A 20,577-nucleotide genomic window follows, 5' to 3' on the forward strand; every position below is an offset into this window, starting at 1 on the left:
ATTGGAATAGAGTAGAACAGAAAAAGGTAACTGCAACAATTAGCTCTTAATATTTTCAGGATTTCAAGATGCTTTTCTAACCATATACTGGCCTATTTGACATTTTCCTCAGGCTGCTTGAAATTGGTGAAACACATATTGAAACAAAGACACTTAGATTCTGTAAATGTCTGAAAATCCTCTATCTGTACTTCCAATAATTCATTTATTAGGATAAAAATACCTTAAATTCCTAGAAACAGGGACGCCTGGGTGGCTCAGCAGTGTGGCGCCTGCCTTTGGCCCAGGGTGTGATCCCGGAGTTCCAGGATCAAGTCCCACATTGGGCTCCCTGTGTGGAGCCTGCTTCTCCCTCTGCCTATGTCTCTGACTCTCTCTCTGTCTCTGTGTCTCTCATGAATAAATAAATAAAAAATAAAATCTTTAAAACAATTCCTAGAAACAAAATTTTGCATGTTACTACAAATAACAAACTATTTTCTATTTTGAGAGTGCTCTCAGAACATTTTTTTAAAGATTTTATTTAATTATTTGAGAGAGGGTGAGAGCAGGTCCATGAGTAGGGGACAGTCCAGAGGGAGAGGGATAGGCAGACTCCTACTTATAAGTACAGAGCCTACACGGGGCTTGATCTCACGACCCTGATATCATGACCTGAGCTAAAACCAAGATTCAGATGGTTAGGCGACTGAGCCACCCAGGAGCCCCTTTAGAACCGTTTTTAACCTCTGATGATTTCTGAGGAAAATAAAATTATAGTTTGTGTATTTTCTATTCACAAAAATCTCAGCTGCCTCCTAAAATTTGCAAATGTAACCTTATGATGCCTCTTGGCACTGATGTCCTGTATACTAAAGAAGGAGAAAAACTTTGGGCTTCCTATACACCATTTATTTTAAATTCACATTGCATCTTATTTTCAACACTCTGAAATCATATTACATGGACTTTACTTCCTTTATCTAAACATCCTGATTCAATTTTCATATTAAAGTGTTTTTTAATGTAACATCAAGCATAGAATCAAAAATAGAAGCATTGGTGTTTATTTTTCCACCCAAAAAAGTTTTGTTTATAAGTTAGGCTTAAAGGGATCACACCTGTAAAGACAGAGTTTATAGATTTTAGAACAATCTTAATAAATTATTATTTAGTTTAAGAAGATGAAGTCTGAGAGATAAAATAACCAAGCCTATGGAATTAAGAGACCCAATTTCTTTTTCAGGAATCTTTCTTTTTCAGATGTAGAAGAAAGAATGACCACATATAAAGTCATGAAATTGGCAAGTTTTTGACGTCAGGGACCGGGAAACAAAAATATCTGTAGATTCTATAATTGTTTATTAAATTATCTCAGTTACATATAACATATTAATATATATACAAGATTCTTTCCCATTTATGAAGTTTTTTATAGAGATTAATTTTCTGTTTCTCCAACCTCCCTTCTTTTCCCTCCCATTTCTGTCACAGGCTACATTTCCTTCTGTATGATCCATGTTTTACTAGATTGTTAAATGCTCCTTTACTTTATGTGGCAGAATTAGAGGCTTTAAAGAGGATATATTCATCAAAATCTTTCAAATGTATAATTGTGATTTTGCATTGGATATCTGAATCCTTCTTTTTTTTTCCTCATTGATGTCAAGTCTGCTCTGAATTATCACTTGCCCTTTGAAGAGACTTGAGCAAACAACCCATTTTATCCTTGCTAAAGACTTAGTCTTATAACGTAGAAGAGAAAAATTAACTTCTGTGGCAAAACTTACAATTAAAATGTTCACTTTTTATATCATTAATTTTAACTGCCATTACTCATTCTGGCATTCAGGTATATATAGCATATATAAAGTATGAAAGAAACAATAAGATTTTTTTTAAAACAAAATAATAAATCAGCAGCTCCAGTTGTTTTATTAAAATTCAATATTAAAAAATTAAGATAACTTCTATTTAAAATGAATTTAAGAGATTAACTCATTATTATATGACACATATTCTCAGTTAAAAGCCAAATACCAAACTACCTAAACTTAGTATTTTATAATTGAGTAGTTATATAAATTAGATATACAATTTTAATATAAAGCATATTGTTAAGTATCTCAGTACTTCCAAAATCTGGAAATTGAGAATTTTGCACATATATAAATGCATATACATATAATTAAAATTGTAATAATGTTATGAATTATGACTGATAAAGTCAGATACTAGACCAGTTAATACACAGGCATGTCTGTTTTTATTGTATTTGACTTTATTATGCTTTGCCAATATTGTGGTATTTTTTTTTTTAGAAATTGAAGGCTTGTGGCAACCTTGTATTGAACAACTTAGCAGTGCCATTTTTCCATGTTTTTGCTCACTTTATGTCTCTTTCATATTTTGATAATTCTTTCAATATTTCAAACTTTTTCATTATATTATTATATTTGTTAGAGTAATCTATGATCAGTGATTATGATTTGATAAAAGTTTACATGATGGCTGGCAATTTTTAGGAATAAAATATCTTTTAATTAAGAAAACAATAAAATAAAAAATAATTAAGGTGTATACATTGTTTTTAAAAGCATTATTGCACACTTAATAGATTATAGTATAGTGTAACCATAATTTTATAGAACTAGGAAACCAAAAAAGTCATTTGACTTGCTTTATTGTGATATTCACTCTACTGCAGTAGCCTGGAACTGAACCAGAAATATCTGAGATATGCCTGTAATTAATTTACTTCATTTCTTCCATAAAATAAAATTCTGTGAATTTTCATTGCTATAAAGATAACCATTCGATTTAACTGTAAGGTCTTTAGAATTTTATAAATAAAATTTAAAAATTGATTTGGTATAGTTTGTATTTCTTTCAACAATTATGTATGTACATGTGTATATTCAGTAACATTTACATATATTTATTTATACACCTTTATTTTTATACTTATGTAAATCAGCAAAAATAAATTTGAAGGAAAGAATCTAGGGTTTTTTTTAGATTTATTTATTTATTTATTTATTTATTTATTTATTTATTTAAATGAGAGAGAAAAAGAGAGAGAGCACACACAGAGGAAAAGGGAGAAGCAGACTCCCCACTGAGCAGGAAACCTGATGCAGGCTCAACCCCAGGACCCTGGGATCATGACCTGAGCTGATGGCAGACAATTGACTGAGCCACCTAGGTGCCTGGAAAGAATTTAGCTTTATGTTTGGTTTTTTTTTTAAGATTTTTATTTATTTATTCAGAAGCATGTGTTTTTTTTAAAGACTATGTTTATTTTATTCCACAATAAATATGCTTATAAATAATAGTTAAATAAAATTTTATGGTTTGAATCATGATGTTTTAATGAATTTATTTCATAGTTTCAGATATTATTCACCTGATTTTTCGGTTGATATTCATTTATCAGAGTCTCTTAATACTCTGCATGTCACTTTTTTTAATCAAATATTTACTTTCAAAGCCTCTATGTTATGTAATTTTCTGTCAATTAAATATAAATACATTTCTGAAAACTATTTAAAAGGGGCCTGTAATGAATCAAATTATGTGAATGAATTCCATTTATCTCTTCTGTGAGATCTCTTCAGGTTTCTAGAGATAAGCATTTTAAAGCAAGTTACAGTGGAAAGATAACAATTCAATATCTAATCTCATACTACAAAATATACTCAGACATATTGTGAAGACACAAAGATGTGACTTTTTACTCTTAGACCAATAGCCCATACTAATTTTTAGTCAGAAGTTTTCCTTCAATTAGCCATACTTATTTGCCTCTTTTCCTTGCTTGGGCATTAATCAAGAGGTGCTTTGCAGAATATCAGGTGGTCTACTTAGAATCAGTAAATGTAGGGACCGTAGAGGATTAGAATTAGAAATCCTGAGCCTTTATATATATATATATATATATATATATATATATATATAAAAATGTGTCAAGTAAAGGTGTTTAGAAGTTAAATGAGCTTCTGAGGCTCACATATCTGTTCCGGGAACCCAGACACTGAGGTTCTCAAGTTCTCAGGCTTTCATTACATATGTCTGTAATTCCTTCAGCCAGTGCTCAGTACTGTCTGCACATTTTTACTTGGCTTCTTTCACTTCTGTGTTTGTTTTGTTTCCTGTTTGTGACCACATTGTCCTTCCCATGGATAGAAGTTCCTTGAAGTCGGGCATTAACTTCATCAGAAAGTCCTGGTGTGTTTTTGAAAGGTCTCATTGAATACTTTAAACAAGATATTGGACACATCTGAAAAGTATTACAAATGAGAAAGCAACATAATATGTATTTGTGGTCCTGAATAATGCTATTAAAATCAGTCCATGATTTTTCTAATGAGATCAGAAAGCTTGTATATCATGTCTTAACTGTGCATGAAGCAATCAGATTCTGAAAAGACACTTCCACAGAAAACTACAAATCAGCCAAAGAAAAATTAAAAATCATCTCTTAGTGGATTTTTGAAATGCATGGCACCTTGTCTTCATATTTATAATAGTATAAAGAATTGAATTAGCATTAATATCAGTGAAAAAATAATAAGTACTTTCTATCCCGGTATCATTCTAAAATAAGAAAATATGTCTATGTGTAGTTTGGTGACAGAAAGGATAATCAGTCAGGAAGAGCACTTAGTGGTCAAATAAACATTAACTATATGATTGAAGAAATTAAAAATATTTATTACTATAGGTGATTCTCAGTTTTTATATTTTACATTTCAACTAAAACAACATTTGCCAAAGCCAAATGTATGACATCTTTAGATATAGACATTTACATGCAACACACATCTAAAATTAAATATTTCCCTAAAGTAGAGACATATATATAACTTATGAGCATCTTATTTGAATAATATAGTATGAAATGATTCAATGAGATGAGGAACAAGAACATGCTCAATGGGGGAACACTTTCTTTATAGGAGACAATGTAGCAGATACATGAGTCTCCAGGGTTTGGACTCCTTGCTTCTTTATCTCCTCTCATTTCTAGTTTCTATCCCGCTCCTGAAAGTCCAAAAATGAAACCTAAATACAGCTGGGATAAATCTTCCCTGGGCCTCCTTCAAACCACCGACTGCCCACTACTTTAGTACTTTAGTAGTAATTTCTGTTAGCAAGTGAGATGTTCCTAGTCCCAGTCTGGAGTTAGGTAGAATCTGGTCATGGTTCTGTGACTGTTAGAAATGTGTTCCACAAAAAAAAAAAAAAAAAAAAAAAAAAAAAAGAGGAAATGTGTTCCACTTACTGGAGCATGCTCATATTTACTTAAAAATGAGCCCAAACATGGATCCTATTATCAGTTTTCAATGTGGATTATGTTTAACTTGGAAGTTCTATATAAGTGAATCTGTTCCCCAGAGTTTCTGTTTCTGGCTTATCACTAGAAGTGATACATTGTTTATTCTCAAACCCAGGGTTGTAACTGCAGAACAGATGATTGCCCTCTCCTATTATAAGAACAGGACCACTTCTCTATAACTGAGCAAAAAAGAATCTTCATCATTATGAAAAATGTATTCTGAATATATGGATATCTGGGCATTAATTTGTTTACATCTAGAAAAAAAATATCCAAACTAGGTATTTGGTCTAACTATTGGCTTAACTTCTATTCAACTTTACAGTCTTATGAATCATTCTATAAAACATTGCTATTACTCTTTTACTCCCTTTCCATTATGTAATAGGTTTTTCTGATTATGAATGGAATTAAGTCAAATGGAAGGCTTTACAGAATACATTGACAGATATAGTATGTATTGTTAAAATGTTAAGTTTTCATTTACACTTTTAAAATCCTTTGACATGTTGCATTTTATTTTAAAGATGTACCTATTTGTTAAAAGTAAGCATGTTATATCTTAAAAGCAGACTACAAATTTGCCATCAAAATGAGCAAAATTAATTTTCTTTACAACCAAATGGCAACATCTGACTTTACATCCTGAAACTCAGTACAGGTAAATGAGCGTGATCGTCTTCTAAGATTTGTTGGTCTCTGAGGTCTTCCTTCTATCAAGTCTAAATAGATGTCAGATTTCAGAAAACGTGTGTAACTGTCTTGTTCCATAAGTTGATACACTCTGCTTTGTGCAGCATCAAAACTATGTAAGGTAGGTTGGGTGATGCTTTTAGTAATGACTTCTTTGGTGTGAAAATCAAGGTTAACCTGGAATGATAATAATAAAAAAGTATGATTATGGTCAATCTACTTAAGTAAACACTTTTGAAAAACAGTGCAGGATTGATCCAGCGCTGGAGTGGGCATAATGCACCTGGATGCTTGTGTGTTTGTTGTTGTTTTTGTTTTTTTTGTTTTTTGGTTATAAGTCTTGGGATCCAATGGTTTATTCTGGGCTGGCATTTCATCTAGCTCTTCTCTTTTTATAATCCTGGCCCTTTTCACTCTCTAATTTAGAATAATGAAACATTGTAAATATCATACAGACCTTTAGGTTAAATCATTTTCAAAGTGGAAACTAAAACTTCATAGAAATTAGATTATTTTGAATGAGGGTAAACAGTGAGTTTGGGGCATATTTGGGATTTCAATGTGAGGCTTTTGTTTTATTTCCATGCTCTTTTCATTTTATTATGATGCTTTCTTACCATCAAGTTTGTGCTGAAAATGGACGTCTTTTAAAGATAAAAAATTCTTTAATGCTTTTTATCAAAGCATTACTGCTATATCTGATTCTGATAGAGGTATGTTTTCAGTTAGGATTCCTTCTTTTTCCCTCATGAATAACACCATACAACTAGCTGTTTATAAAAAAATCTGTGTATAAAAGTGGCCATGGGAAAAACAGAATAATGTATTGAAACACAGAACAGATTGAATCATATTGAAACAAGAAAAAACAGTCATCATTCCATGTGAAATGATATCCACATAGACAATGCTACTTTATGGACAATACTAATTTATAGTGAAACATAAATTTTAATAGTGATAGACTACCAGTTCTACCACTCCAGTGAAGAAACACTATTTATTGAATACATAATAAAAATACAGAAACTCTATTTAAATTATTTTTGAGGGTAATCAGGTAATATTTGCTAGTTTTATAGTTTTAGTATTTGTATCACAAAGTTATCTCACATTGAGCTTGCAATCAAAGAAAATCACAACTGTTTTTTCACTTGAACCTTGTTAAATTCGATTTCCCTCATCTATCAATTATAAAATTTTCTTTTAGTCTATCAAAGAGAATAATTATTTTGGGATAATCAAAACTTTGCATAGGTAGATGTGCTCACACATAATGTTATATTATACAAACTTTTCAATTTGTCTTGCCTTCCTCACATATAGAAATCATTAGTTTTGATGGCACATTGCTTATGCTTAGATGATTAATATGGATAAGTGAATGAATCTAAATGTTGCAAGTAATTGTATTCATTCTTAGTGTAGAATAAAAATAACCCCAAGGAATGACTTCAATTATAATTTTGCTTCCATGGAAAAGCCTTAAATGCATTCTGTTTGTATGTAGGAATTTACATAAATACTCATTTTTGCTTCAATAAAATCTTGACCTTTCTTGTAGAATGTATGAAGATACCAATTTGATAAAGGCAGACTCTCTTAAAAATTTTTCAAGGAGTTTTAAATTTTTATAATCATCTTTACTATACCTCTTGTGGAGCATCAGTCTGTATAAATTTCTCATATATTGCTTTTGCTTTAGGGATAATTTGTTGAGGGTCGTTGCTTTTCTTGAATTCTTCACAGGCTATCCAAAATTCAATGTTTTCCTCACTGAATTCAGTTTTAAGAAATCTGGTAAAGGTCTCCAGTCCATCTACCAAGAAAAGAAATTATATATCTTAAGTATACAATATTAATGCTGAGGAATTATACTACTTGATATTTTTTCTACCAAATATTTATTTAAATTCAAGTTAGTTAACATGCAGTGTAATATTCATTTCTGGTATAGAATTTAGTAATTCATCACTTAAATACGACAGCCAGTGCTAATCACAACAAGTGCCTTCCTTAATATCCATCACCTATTTAACCATCCCCTCACTCACCTCCTCTTCTCTAAAGTACTACTTGATATTAAAGTATAACTGCTAATATTAACAGAATAGCTATGTCTTCCCTCTAATGTAGTGAAGTAATACACATCTGCATAATATACATGAGAGATCTCATATAAATTAGCTTTAATCTTCACAATTATGAAAGGTAAGTGTCATTCTTGTTGAAATGAGGCCAGTATCATACATAGAACTGGGTAAGAGGGACAAATCCCTGCTCTGGACTTTGTTTTGGGTATCTTTCAAGTCCCTCAATGTCTTTCTCAGGGGTGTGGGGGTTATTCTACAGAGCCAGGAAACTATTCCACCTATTATCTACAACTGGATAACACCTGGATCAGTGTAAGTAACCCAGAGAATGACCTGAGGCCTGGCAGAAAAGACTCCACACCTAAATATAGAGAAGAGGCCATGTTGAAAAGGGTAGGAAGGGCAGAGACACAGTTGGGAGCCAAATGGATGCATGAGACTCTCTGCAGGAGGGAGGGATACGCACGCACACAGAAGGTAGCAAAAACAAACCCTCGTGCCAAGCACCCCAAGCTCAGCCACAACGGTAAAACACATAACACACATAGGAGACACCTGAAATCAGGTTCTGGTGAACAGGGGAGATTTCATTACAAGGCACCATAGGACTTCTTCATAAGGCCACTACTTTCAAGAGCAAATGTAGCTGACTTTTCTAACATAGAAACAGACACAGAGAGTTAGATAAAATGAAGAGACAGAGGCATATGTCTCCAAAGAACAGGACAAATGAGAAAAATAGGGAACTCAGCAACACTACCAAGTGTAATAACTTTTTCATTATATGAATCCCAGAAGAAAAAGAGAAAGAAAGAGGGGCAGAATATTTATTTGAAGAAATAATAGCTGGGAATTTTCCAAATCTGAGGAAGGAAACAGAAATCCAGATCCAGGAGGCATAGAGAGCCTCCAATAAAATCAACCCAAGGAGGTCCACACCAAGACACAAAGTCATTAAAATGGCAAAAAGTGGAGATAAAGAGAGAATCTTAAAAGCAGCCAAAGAAAAGAAAACAGTTACATACAAGGGAAACCCCATTAGTCTATTGGTTGATTTTTCAGCAGAGATTTTACAGGCCAGAATAAAGTGGCATGATATCTCAAAGTGCTAAAAGAAAAAACCTGCAACCAAGAATACTCTATACAGCAAGGCTATCATTTTGAATAGAAGGAGCAATAAAGAGATGTTAAGACAAACAAAAGTTAAATGTCTAAGTAAAATAAAATTTAAAAAAAACCACTTCTTTATGTTTTCAATGGGTAAATAGTTAAATAAATGGTGGTATATCATTATCTTATTTGTGATATTTTATTAGAGTTGACCCTTGAACAATTCAGATTTGAACTGCACCTGTGAATATGTTACCTTACATGGGAAAAGGAGCTTTGCAGATGTGAGTATGGTTAGGGACCATGAAATGGGGAAAGTATCCTGAATTATCTAGGTGAATAATCTAATCCAGTCTAAGTGTATGACTCCTGAAATGTGGAAGAGTAAGAGAGAAGAGTGGTTTGAGAGATACAACATGAGGACTGTTACTGACTTTGAGGATGGAAGAGGATGGTCATGAGCCAAAAAATGCGGTGGCTTCTAGAAGGTGCAAATGGTCAGGAGTTTAGAGTCAGAGAGACAATGGAAACCTCATTCCAAAACTGCAAAGAACTGAGTTTTGCTAAAAATCTGAATGGACAGGGAAGGAATTCTCCCCTAGATCCTTCAGAAGGGACAACAACCTTGATTTTTTCCCCCAATAGGACCTATACTGTACTTCTGACCTACAGAACTGTAAGGTTGTAGATTTGTGTCACTAAAGTTATGGTAATTTGTTATAGCAGCAATGAGAAACTAATACAAATCCTCAAAGTATGCTTTACATTTCACCATTTATTTCTCCTAATATATACAATTTGTCCTCTTTGCCATGAAGCACCATTTTTAATGTTGTAAACGATTTTTAAAAATATATTAGAGATACAGGAACAGAAAATGACATGACAACCTATAGACATTTCCAAAGTATTGCATATGTGATGACTTCCACTACCATGACAAAAGAATCATGCAGCTCTATTCAACTGCTTCTTCCATTAGCATTTTCACTAGAATAAGGGGGGATTTTTTTTTTCTCCATAAATTAACCCTGAGTACCAGGTGTTAATGGTCAAATGTTTATGAAGAGACTAGGAAGACAGACAAAGGTCAAGCTTACAAAAATTTGAGAAGCTCTATATAAAACTGACAAGCCAGAACTTGTCTGCAGTCATTAGATGCTAGTAAGATAATTCCTGATTAAACACAACTTTTTTTTTTAAGATTTTATTTATTTATTCATCAGAGACACAGAGAGAGAGAGAGGCAGAGAGAGAAGCTCTCCCTGCATGGAGCCTGACATGGGACTGGATCCTGAGTCTCCAGGATCGTGCCCTGGGCTGAAGGCAGCGCTAAACTGCTGTGCCAGCTCAGCTTCCCCAGAAGGGAAATTTAAATGGGAAATGATTCTTTGAAGCATTTTGATACACAGAAGATTTCCCCCCAAATACCTAAAAAATGTATATGTTTCAAAGTCAAAATAAAATGCCTGGAATCTTGCAATGAGATAATAGTCTGTTCTAGGTTAAACCTAGTTTGGAAAGAGGAAATTAAGTATAAGTATTATGGAGTCGGTGAATAAAGTTACATTGACCAGAGTGAAGGAAAAAACTTTTCTGATTTCAACTTATTCTATCCATATGTCATGGATAAGTATGATTGATCAGTTTTTAAATGCCAAATTATTCTTAAATTGAATTAATAAATTTCATAATTTGGGGAGAATATGATCATTATTTTTCCTATTAATAGATCTCAATTATAATAAAGTGTTTTTGCACTAAACATCTAAAAGAAATCACCCATATGCCAGGCAACTGAAATTGTTACATATTAAAAATAACTTTCTTCACCTATCTTTTGTTTATGAAACACCTAGTATGAATATGAGGATTGTAGGATTGTATTATATACTGAAAATGCAATAGTATTCATTATAATAGAAGTTTTGAGTGTTTGCTAAGGTCTTGGCACATTGCCTTATATAGGCACAGTTCCATTTAATTTTCATGTCAACCTTATTGAGTAACCCATTTTTACAGATGAAGAAGTTGAGGTTCCAAGAGTGAAGTTGCCCTAAATTTATAGCTGGTAAAATACAATGCATAATGTTGAACCCAGATATATTTTGTTCAAAGTTATAAACTGTCATCAAAGAGCAAAGTCTTTACTTCTGAGGAATATGAAGGTTAATGGATGGGCAAGACAGGCATTTATATACTAAAGGCTAAGGAAGGACATTTTTGGTGGTTATTTCTTTTGTTTGGAGGAGCAGAGGAAAATCAACTTGCATGGAATTCAAATAGAAGTCTCTCAAAAAAAAATAACATAAATGTTTTTTAATATATAGCCCTTTATTAGTTCACAAAACATGACTGTAAACTATGTCCCAGCCATTGTGCTCTGGAATATCATGCAAAAGACCTTTTTTTACCATAATTAGTCTTGAGTTTGATACAAACATTCAGAATGAAACCATAGCACCAATATTAGGGAGAGTACTATGTGCTGAAAGTGCTTATAATGGGTTAATCAAAGAAAATGGATCTTGTTTGCATAATATGAATATAATAAAGAAGACTAAATACTGATTCAAGAAATGAATTAATGGGGATCCTTGGGTGGCTCAGTGGTTTAGTGCCTGTCTTTGGCCCAGGGTGTGATCCTGGAATCCCGGGATCAAGTCCTGAGTTGGGCTCCATGCATGGAGCCTGCCTCTCCCTCTGCCTGTGTCTCTGACTCTCTCTCTCTCTCTCTCTCTCTCTGTTTCTCATGGATAAATAAATAAAATCTTTTTTTTAAAGAAATGAATTAATAATAAATGAGAAAGTAGTTTGTTTATGTAAAAGTTTAAGTAAATTACTTTTTAAAAAGTAATATGCAATGTTGTGCAAGATTATCGCAGCACATTAGTTACTTCCTGTTTCTTTTACTCACTTTGGGCGGCTACATTAAGTCAGGTCACAATGGAACCATTTCGTACACAGAAGGAGTCACTTACCAGATAGTTCTTTAGAAGGCAGCAGTGGTGATTGCAGCTGCCAAAAGTGCTTGATGGAACCTGGGTTTAGAATTCACACTGGAAGAAGCTGGCTCAATGTGTCATACAAATATGAAACGCTTGTGATTGCATGTTTCTAAATTGAAACTCTGGCATCTGTTGGAAAATTTTTCTGATGCCAAGAAACCAAATGAAACAAAAAGTCAAGAAACTCTCAAGTTGGAAACCCAAGTACAGTATTACTAGGTTGCATGTTTTCCCTTTAATGTTTAGCTTCATAGTTCTTGATCTGACACAGAATGTTGTAGTTACTTTTGTAATAATGATTTATTTATGTGATCCATTTATAATTTAGATTGGATTTTACTTACTTTTATTCTGAGACAGATTAAGAAACTATTTGTTATGCGTTAGCTCAATTCAGAAATTTAACTTGTAGAACACTGGAATCCCTTATTTTGCAGAAAATCAGTAACTGAAAATTGGGAAGGGCAAGTTGAAAAGCCACAAGGTAAAAAGTGTAGGGAGAAGTACTCATTTCCTTCCCCAAAAGTTAAGTGCTCATTTCCTTGCAGCCTTTACTCAAAGGCACTAGTATTTTCCACAGTATAATCAGTTTATATTTTTAAAGCAAGGGGGTGCAATGACTTACATATTCTACTTCTCTCAACTATTATGAATCATTCTCAGGATTAAGTTTATTAGAACCACAATACAGGTTACAAAAAAGTCCAGGTAAATATTCATTAATGAAAAGGTCAAAAATATTGGAATTATTTGCAATGATTGGAAAAAAAAGGATACAGAGGAAAATACACAGTTATGTAGTAGTTGGAAGATTTTCTTATTGATAGAGACTCTGCAGGAAATAACAGCCCCTTTCACATCACATCAATTATTAATTGAAGATGTGATGGTTAGAAAATCTTTATTTATAATCAATTACTCTTCCATATTCTAGGTGTATGCCTACAAAATCCCTACAAAACTTCTGATAAAGTTTACAAGCAACTAAATAAGTTCAAAGTCTGACCTGTTATTTCTCAGAAATCTTGTTCTTGCACTGGTTTCTCTCAACTATAAAAGGCACTGTCATCCCCCTGCTAATATGGAATAAAATCTAGAGATCTGTGGCTCATTCTTTTCCTTCATCTCTTATCTCTTCATCATCTCACTTTATAATACATGCACAGTCAGTCACCAAGGTCATTTGTTTTCTTTCCAAAATAGCCCTTACCTTGAGGTTAGCTTTTATATTTGTGACAATCTTGCAAGGAGTCCACATTGCATGTATAGAATTCTATTTTTCTGTCCATCAGAGTTTTCTAACAATCTCTTTCAAAATTTGTCCGTAACTTGATTTCCCAATGTGTTCATTCCCTACTCCACCCTAGTGAAAGTGAACTGCTTGCTTTTCCAAGTTACACCAAAATCTCTTATTTCCCTAGTCATTCTCCTGCCTTTTTATTGGCTCAGGAATATTTTTCCTTCCGCCTGTTGAAATCTTGCACTCATCCATTTAATCTCTTTTAATAATTTCTAAAAGGCTACACAATACATTGCAAGTTATATAGCATTTTTATAACTAGCTAATTACTTTCAAACATATATTATTCAGCAACATTATCATATATGTATACAAACACACATATATGTTTAAGTGTAATATGCATATACATATAATTTTATTGGAATTGACTAACTTTATATTGATAAAGTCTATCAATAAGACCAATAACTAGGGATCCCTGGGTGGCGCAGCGGTTTGGCGCCTGCCTTTGGCCCAGGGCGCGATCCTGGAGACCCGGGATCGAATCCCACGTCGGGCTCCCGGTGCATGGAGCCTGCTTCTCCCTCTGCCTGTGTCTCTGCCTCTCTCTCTATCTCTCTGTGACTATCGTAAATAAATAAAAATTAAAAAAAAAAATAAGACCAATAACTAAAATTAGTTGAAATTAATGATTATGAAAGATTTCTATATATGTGGTTAAATTATAGATTTTTATGGTTCATTTCACAATTTTAGACAAATTTGTCAATAAATGTTGATGATGAAAAAAATGTATCCTAATATCTGTATAGAAACAAATGAGGAACATTTTATTTCTGAATAGGTCTAGATTTATTGAAAAGTGATGAAGATAGTGTGGTTTTCTTACATCCTACAACCAGTTTCCTCCTATTACTAACATCTTACGTTGGTAAGGTACGTATGTTATACTTGATAAACAAATATTTATACGCTGTATTAACTAAAGCCCATACTTTGGTTAGATTTTCTTCGATTTTATCTTCTGTTCTTTTTAATTTTTAAAAGAGTTAAAACTATGTTTGAATATTGAGATTTGGATAAAATAGTGGGATTATCAAAACACTCCATGGATTCTGTTGGTTCTGTGAAATATAGCAAACCCATGCTCTTTCCATTTTAGTCTCGTCTATTGTCTGTCATCCTAAGACACTCTTCCTTTTTCAAATTGTTTCTCAACAAAGAATTACTTTCTTTTTAACTCCCTAAATAAATTGCACTGATTACTGCCCCATGCCTATGTTGGCTCTTCACTTGGATGATCTCTCTCCTTGTCCAGCTAGTGAATTTTGTTTAATACCCTAAAATCGAGAGTAAGAACCATCTATTCTGTGGCTCTATATCTAAAGATGCTAATAATCAGCATACACTGCTTTTAATATCAGCCATTTTTGTCAAACTAAATACTCAAATTTCTATTTTATTTTGATTTTATATTTTGTTTGATTTCTCATTGCACTTCCCATCTGAATAATTTAATACAATCTCTATCTCCTTTATATAGACATGACATACAGAATTTGAGAAACTTACTCATTTAACCAAAGGGGAATTCTGTAAAATTTGATAGAATAAGGTCTTTCGGGATCCCTGGGTGGCGCAGCGGTTTGGCGCCTGCCTTTGGCCCAGGGCACTATCCTGGAGACCCGGGATTGAATCCCACATCAGGCTCCCGGTGCATGGAGCCTGCTTCTCCCTCTGCCTGTGTCTCTGCCTCTCTCTCTCTCTCTCTCTCTCTCTCAATGTGTGACTATCATAAATAAATAAAAATTAAAAAAAAAAAGAATAAGGTCTTTCTTGGTGTGTGTGTGTGTGTGTGTGTGTGTGTGTGTGTGTATACTAATGAGTATAAGATCTTTCCTTCTTTTTTTTTTTTGTTTGCCTGGAGTCAAAACAGTGGAAATGAGCTGAATACAACCACTGCAACCGAAAGACTTTCTTAGGTGATTATTTTGATTATTTTAAGCTTTATAATTTAATATTATAATAAGCTTTGCAATTAAAAATAATTGGATTTTGAGGGGGATTGATTAAAAGAATACTGGTAACATAATTTTTTGTGAATTCAATATAATTTAATTAGCACTTTGATCAAGAGCAATGATAATAATGTCCAAGTGGGTCAGTGCTGACTTTTGTTATCATGTTGAACCCTCTTGATTCAAATTGCTGCTATTTTATAGCTCTTTAATATTTCCACCAACAGAGAAAAAAGAGAGCAGCAGATTTAATTTTTTCCACCCAGTTTTGACTACTTGTAAAACGGAATGATTACAGAATGCCAAGGGAAAATTTTCTGTAGGTCTAATTATCCTCACTGAATATTTCTTCTCTCTGTATGGGTCATGAGAGTATGATGAATACATTAGGTACCAATTTACTAAGTTCAACAAATAAGTACAACTTATATGTTTCTTTAAATTGAAATTTCACCCTTTAAGTAATTTTACCCAGTTGGGAATAAACTGAAAAATAGAAAAAGATTCTTAAATTTATTGCTGATAATTATTATTTTTCTTAATAGAAGTACTAATTTACATTTGTGTAGTGTTAGTTATTGGTTTCTTATTCATCATCTCATTTAATCCTGAGAGAAATCCATTCCTATTGGAGCTAAAGACATTGTTATCTCCATTTACAGTTGAAGAAGCTAAAAGTCAGAGGTATTAGGAAGCCTAGCTAACATTATGTAGCAGAGGAAAACCAGAATTCAGACCTCAAAGGAACCTGGGCTACCTTTTTCCTAGCAACAAATTTGGTTATATTATTTGAGCAGTTAATATTTATCAGGTGATGTGCTGGGTTTGAGCATCCACAGATGAAAAGATATCTGTTTCCTTACAATAAACTGTCAAATTAAAAAAAAAATAAAAAGAGTAACAATCTAGACAACCTGTCCTCTGACTCATGCTTTATCATAGTTTGAACAAACGATAAGTCAATATTTGTCCTCATGTTCTACTTCATCTACAGAGCTTCATCTTAAATACCCATCTGATTCTCAACTCTTCAATGAAATTCTGCTTTAAAAATAGATAATTGATCCCAGCCATAGTAAACGGAAGAGACGTCATTGATAATTATACCTGTCAAGAAGCTGTGAAAAAAAAAATAGATAATTGATATGAAGGGTGAAATATTTACAAAATTTGAGAAAAAGTATTTTCAAGAGGGTTTCCTGAATTTCGAATAAAAGAACTACTTTAGGGGCAGTTCGTGTGGCTCAGCGGTTTAGCGCCGCCTTCCAACCGGGGTGTGATCCTGGAGTCCCCAGATGAGTCCCACATAGGGCTCCCTGCATGGAGCCTGCTTCTCCTTCTGCCTGTGTCTACGCCTCTCTCTCTATCTCTCATAAATAAATAAATAAATAAATAAATAAATAAATAAATAACTTAAAAAAAAAAGAACTACTTTAGATTTTAGATCACTTAACAATAAAAATAACACGGATAATCGGGTACTTAAAAACCAAGGATTTCATTCAAAAATCAATAAATTAAAACATTTGAAACTATTAATCACAGCACAAAGAGATAATACTATTTCAACCACAATTAGCATTTTTTAGTAAAATCAAAATATTTAAAAAATATTTTCCATTTGTTGACTATTCTATAATTTAGTTCTTTTGATCAGAAACTTGGATTGCTGTAAATTATTAATCAGACTACATTTTTATGACAGCCTGCTTTGTAGAATTACATGATTACTTTGCATAATTTTCTATTAAGACATAAAGCATTTGAGAAAAAGACCACTAACCTTTATGAGAAAGCAGTTTATCAAATGATTCACCCCATATCACTGCTTCTTCAGGGGAGACTCTGTTCAAGAAACAAAATGTTTATAAAGGAGTATGCAGAAATTCTGTTTATAGATCTGCTCGAAAGAACATATGCTGTAACACTGCTCTTCTCAGCCATAGGGTTTTTTTTTTATTATTATTATTATGTAATGAAAGTTGTATTTATATTGAAAACTTCAAAAATGTTGGTCAACATTTTTATTGATTTTTGCCTCTCAAACAATATGTTAAAATAACATTAAGTATTTTCTCATGAGTGTATGAATTACTTTATTTGAAACCAATCATATGGGGACACCTGGGCAGCTCAGTGGTTGAGCATCTGCCTTTGGCTCAGCTCATGATCCCAGGTCCTGGTATTGAGTCCTGCATCAGATACCAGCAGGGAGCCTGCTTCTCCCTCTGCCTGTGTCTCTGCCTTTTTCCTTGTGTCTCTCATGAATAAATAAGTAATATCTTAAAAAAAGAAAATTAATCATGTGTTATGTTAAGAACAAAGAAAAAGAAATCAATTATCTTTTTTTTCTTGAGAAAATTATTTATCTCTGCATATCCAGTTTATTTCAGCAAATAGAAGAACCTGACTGATAATATCTTGTAGTCAAATTTTTTAAACTGCAATTTCCTTTAAGCTCTCACCACGATATGCAGCAATTTTTTTTTAAACAGATACAGGAAGTTTGGCTAATGAAGCTCTAAAGGGATAAAAAATATATTTAAAAAGTTGTAATAGAACAAATATTTTATAGTTATAATTTACAAAGTTGTTTATATTTGTCCTTGATCTTTTATTGGTCATTTTTCATTTGGAAGAATTTTTATTATCCTAGTATATAAGGCCACTTAATTTTCTGTTTGAATTAAAGAAATGGCTAAAAATGACAAAACATTCCTTTTCATGCTTTTTTGCCTTTATACCTAAAAGCACTTTTTCCAAACCACTAAGGAAAGAGATGACTAGGTCTCCTCTATGACAATATTACATGGTGAAAACTCTTAATTTAATGAGTATTTCATCAGTTTATAAGGAGTAAAATATATCATTTAAAATTGGCAGGTATATAATTTTAAAAGAGCATCTTTAAATTTTTATAAGGTTATTTAATTCAAGCTATTAAAGTGGTTTAATTTTATGGAATATTCTTACTTTTTTGAAATGAGATCTCTAACCTTCCTTATATTACTGTATAATTTCCAATAAAATGGAAATCCCTAATTTCCTCTTTCTTAAACCTTTAATGATAGAATCAGCAAAAATCTTCCTTCAAATAATTAAAAGTTATTCACCTTGTTTCTCTGGCCAAGTGCCCAGATCTACTGAAGTGGGTTTCTTCATGAAACTCAGGTTTCTGCACGAGAAGACTTAGCCTATTTCTTTTTTCCTTAGCTCTGTAACGAAAAGGCATTAGCTTCAGGACAAGTTGGATGACAATTAAAATCTTTCCTTCTGACTGTCAAACAAATTTGGGATTGGTAATTACCTGAACATCCCTTCTCACCCACCATCTACTTCCCACACATACTCAATGGTTTTCCTAGTGAATTTTATTCAGTCTGTGGAAGAATTAGGATAGCATATGGAAATATATTTTGTTTTTTCCCTCAGTGATTATAAAGTATTTAAGATTATATTTCAATTAAGATTGTCACTAGTTCTTCTCTGTGTTAAAATTATTGTACTTTTTTCTAAAATAAAAGCACTTTAGATTTAACAGGTGTTTACTCCTAATTAAGAGACTTTTTTTTTCCCCCAGTCATAACACTATATTCAGTATATTTTCAATCAGATATTTTAAAAACAAGTGCTAATAAATATTCAACATCAATCATGTTTTTAAAAGTATAAAGCTGATCTTAAAAGTCATGATTTTACCTGATTTTGGCTTCTTTGCTTGTTTCTTCTTTTCCTGAACCATGTATTAACTTGAAAAAAGTTTTTTCTTTTGATTCGCACATATTTAATTGAGAAAAAACCAATGATGTTTCCATCTTCTCTAAAATGAAGAGATGTCTAATTTATTACATCCTTCACCTGTTAATACTATTTCATAATTATTCATGGTACAGTAAGTTATCATAACTCTGTTAGCAGTGCCTAAAAGAAAAACAAATAGAACCAAGAGCTGTGTTTCTGTCTCCACAAAAAAGTAGAACTGAGGAACTGAAGTACAATTTGGTCCTGAGTTGTTTAGGGAAATGATACTACAAATTTGCAAAATGACTGTTGGTCTCTAAGATAAAGACTAGTATTACCACAGTGCAACTTCTCTTTCTAGTTTGTGCAACCAGAATGGTGCTTTAATAGACCCAAATGACACTGTCATTTCCCACAGGAACTTTTTAAAAAGTTTTTAAATATGCATTGTGTATAGTAAAATATGTTGTGGTGAAGTACCACATTGACATTAGGAGATAATTTTCCTTGTTCTTAATTTTTTATTTTTTTTATTTTTATTTTTTTAAGATTTTATTTATTTATTCATGAGACACACCAAGAGAAAAGCAGAGACACAGGCAGAGAGAGGAGAAGAAGGCTCCATGCAGGGAGCCCGATGTGGGACTCAATCCTGGGTCTCCAGGATCACACCCTGGGCCAAAGGCAGACGGTCAACCACTGAGCCACCCAGGCGTCCCTGTTCTTAATTTTTTTAAAATTTATTTTAATTACAATGAATTAATTAAATTACATTTAATTGACATATTGCTATATAATGTAAATTACATTTGCTTAACATCTTGTATCAAAATAAGAATACAGATCGTGGGGTTTTATATTTGAAAGAGACTATAGAAAGCATTTCATTCAATAATTTTTAGGCACAGGTTCATGGAATGATTTTAGACATTTAGGAAATTTCTATCAGTCCATGGTGAAAATGGGGAAAAAGATAATACATAAATTAAACAAAAATATTTATTTATTTGAGAGCGAGAGAGAGAGCATGCCAGCAGGGAGAGGGGCAAACAGAGATGGAGAGAGAAAATCTTCAGACTCCCTGCTCAGTGAAGACCTATCATGGAGCTCAGTCCCAGAGATCAGTCTCAGACCCTGAGATCATGACATGAGACAAAATCAAGAGTCAGATGCCCAACCAACTGAGCTACCCATGTTCCCTGTAAATTTTTTTCTTAAACTCTATGTATGTTAATATGAAGGAATTCCTTATTTTGAATTTGACTTTCTCTTTTTTAAATTGTTAAAATGTTGTTTTTGATGAAAGATATTAACTAGAGATGGCAGTTTGTATGTTTATTTTATGTCCTTATTA

At 32.7% G+C, this 20,577-nt stretch overlaps 1 protein-coding gene across 1 annotated transcript; it reads right to left on the minus strand.

The window, feature by feature from the left end:
* Window positions 1–4,671: 4,671 nt before the first annotated feature.
* RGS18 (regulator of G protein signaling 18) lies at window positions 4,672–19,463 on the minus strand. The gene is made up of 5 exons (XM_025991329.2): window positions 19,182–19,463; window positions 18,596–18,697; window positions 17,266–17,327; window positions 7,663–7,829; window positions 4,672–6,187 (listed from the first exon to the last, which is right to left on the minus strand). Exons 1-5 carry the CDS (start codon window positions 19,295–19,297, stop codon window positions 5,930–5,932), a joined length of 705 nt encoding a protein of 234 aa, XP_025847114.1. The 5' UTR covers window positions 19,298–19,463; the 3' UTR covers window positions 4,672–5,929.
* Between the last annotated feature and the right edge of the window lie 1,114 nt (window positions 19,464–20,577).

This window comes from Vulpes vulpes, chromosome 5 (assembly GCF_048418805.1).
Source record: "Vulpes vulpes isolate BD-2025 chromosome 5, VulVul3, whole genome shotgun sequence".
Lineage (NCBI taxonomy): Eukaryota > Metazoa > Chordata > Mammalia > Carnivora > Canidae > Vulpes > Vulpes vulpes.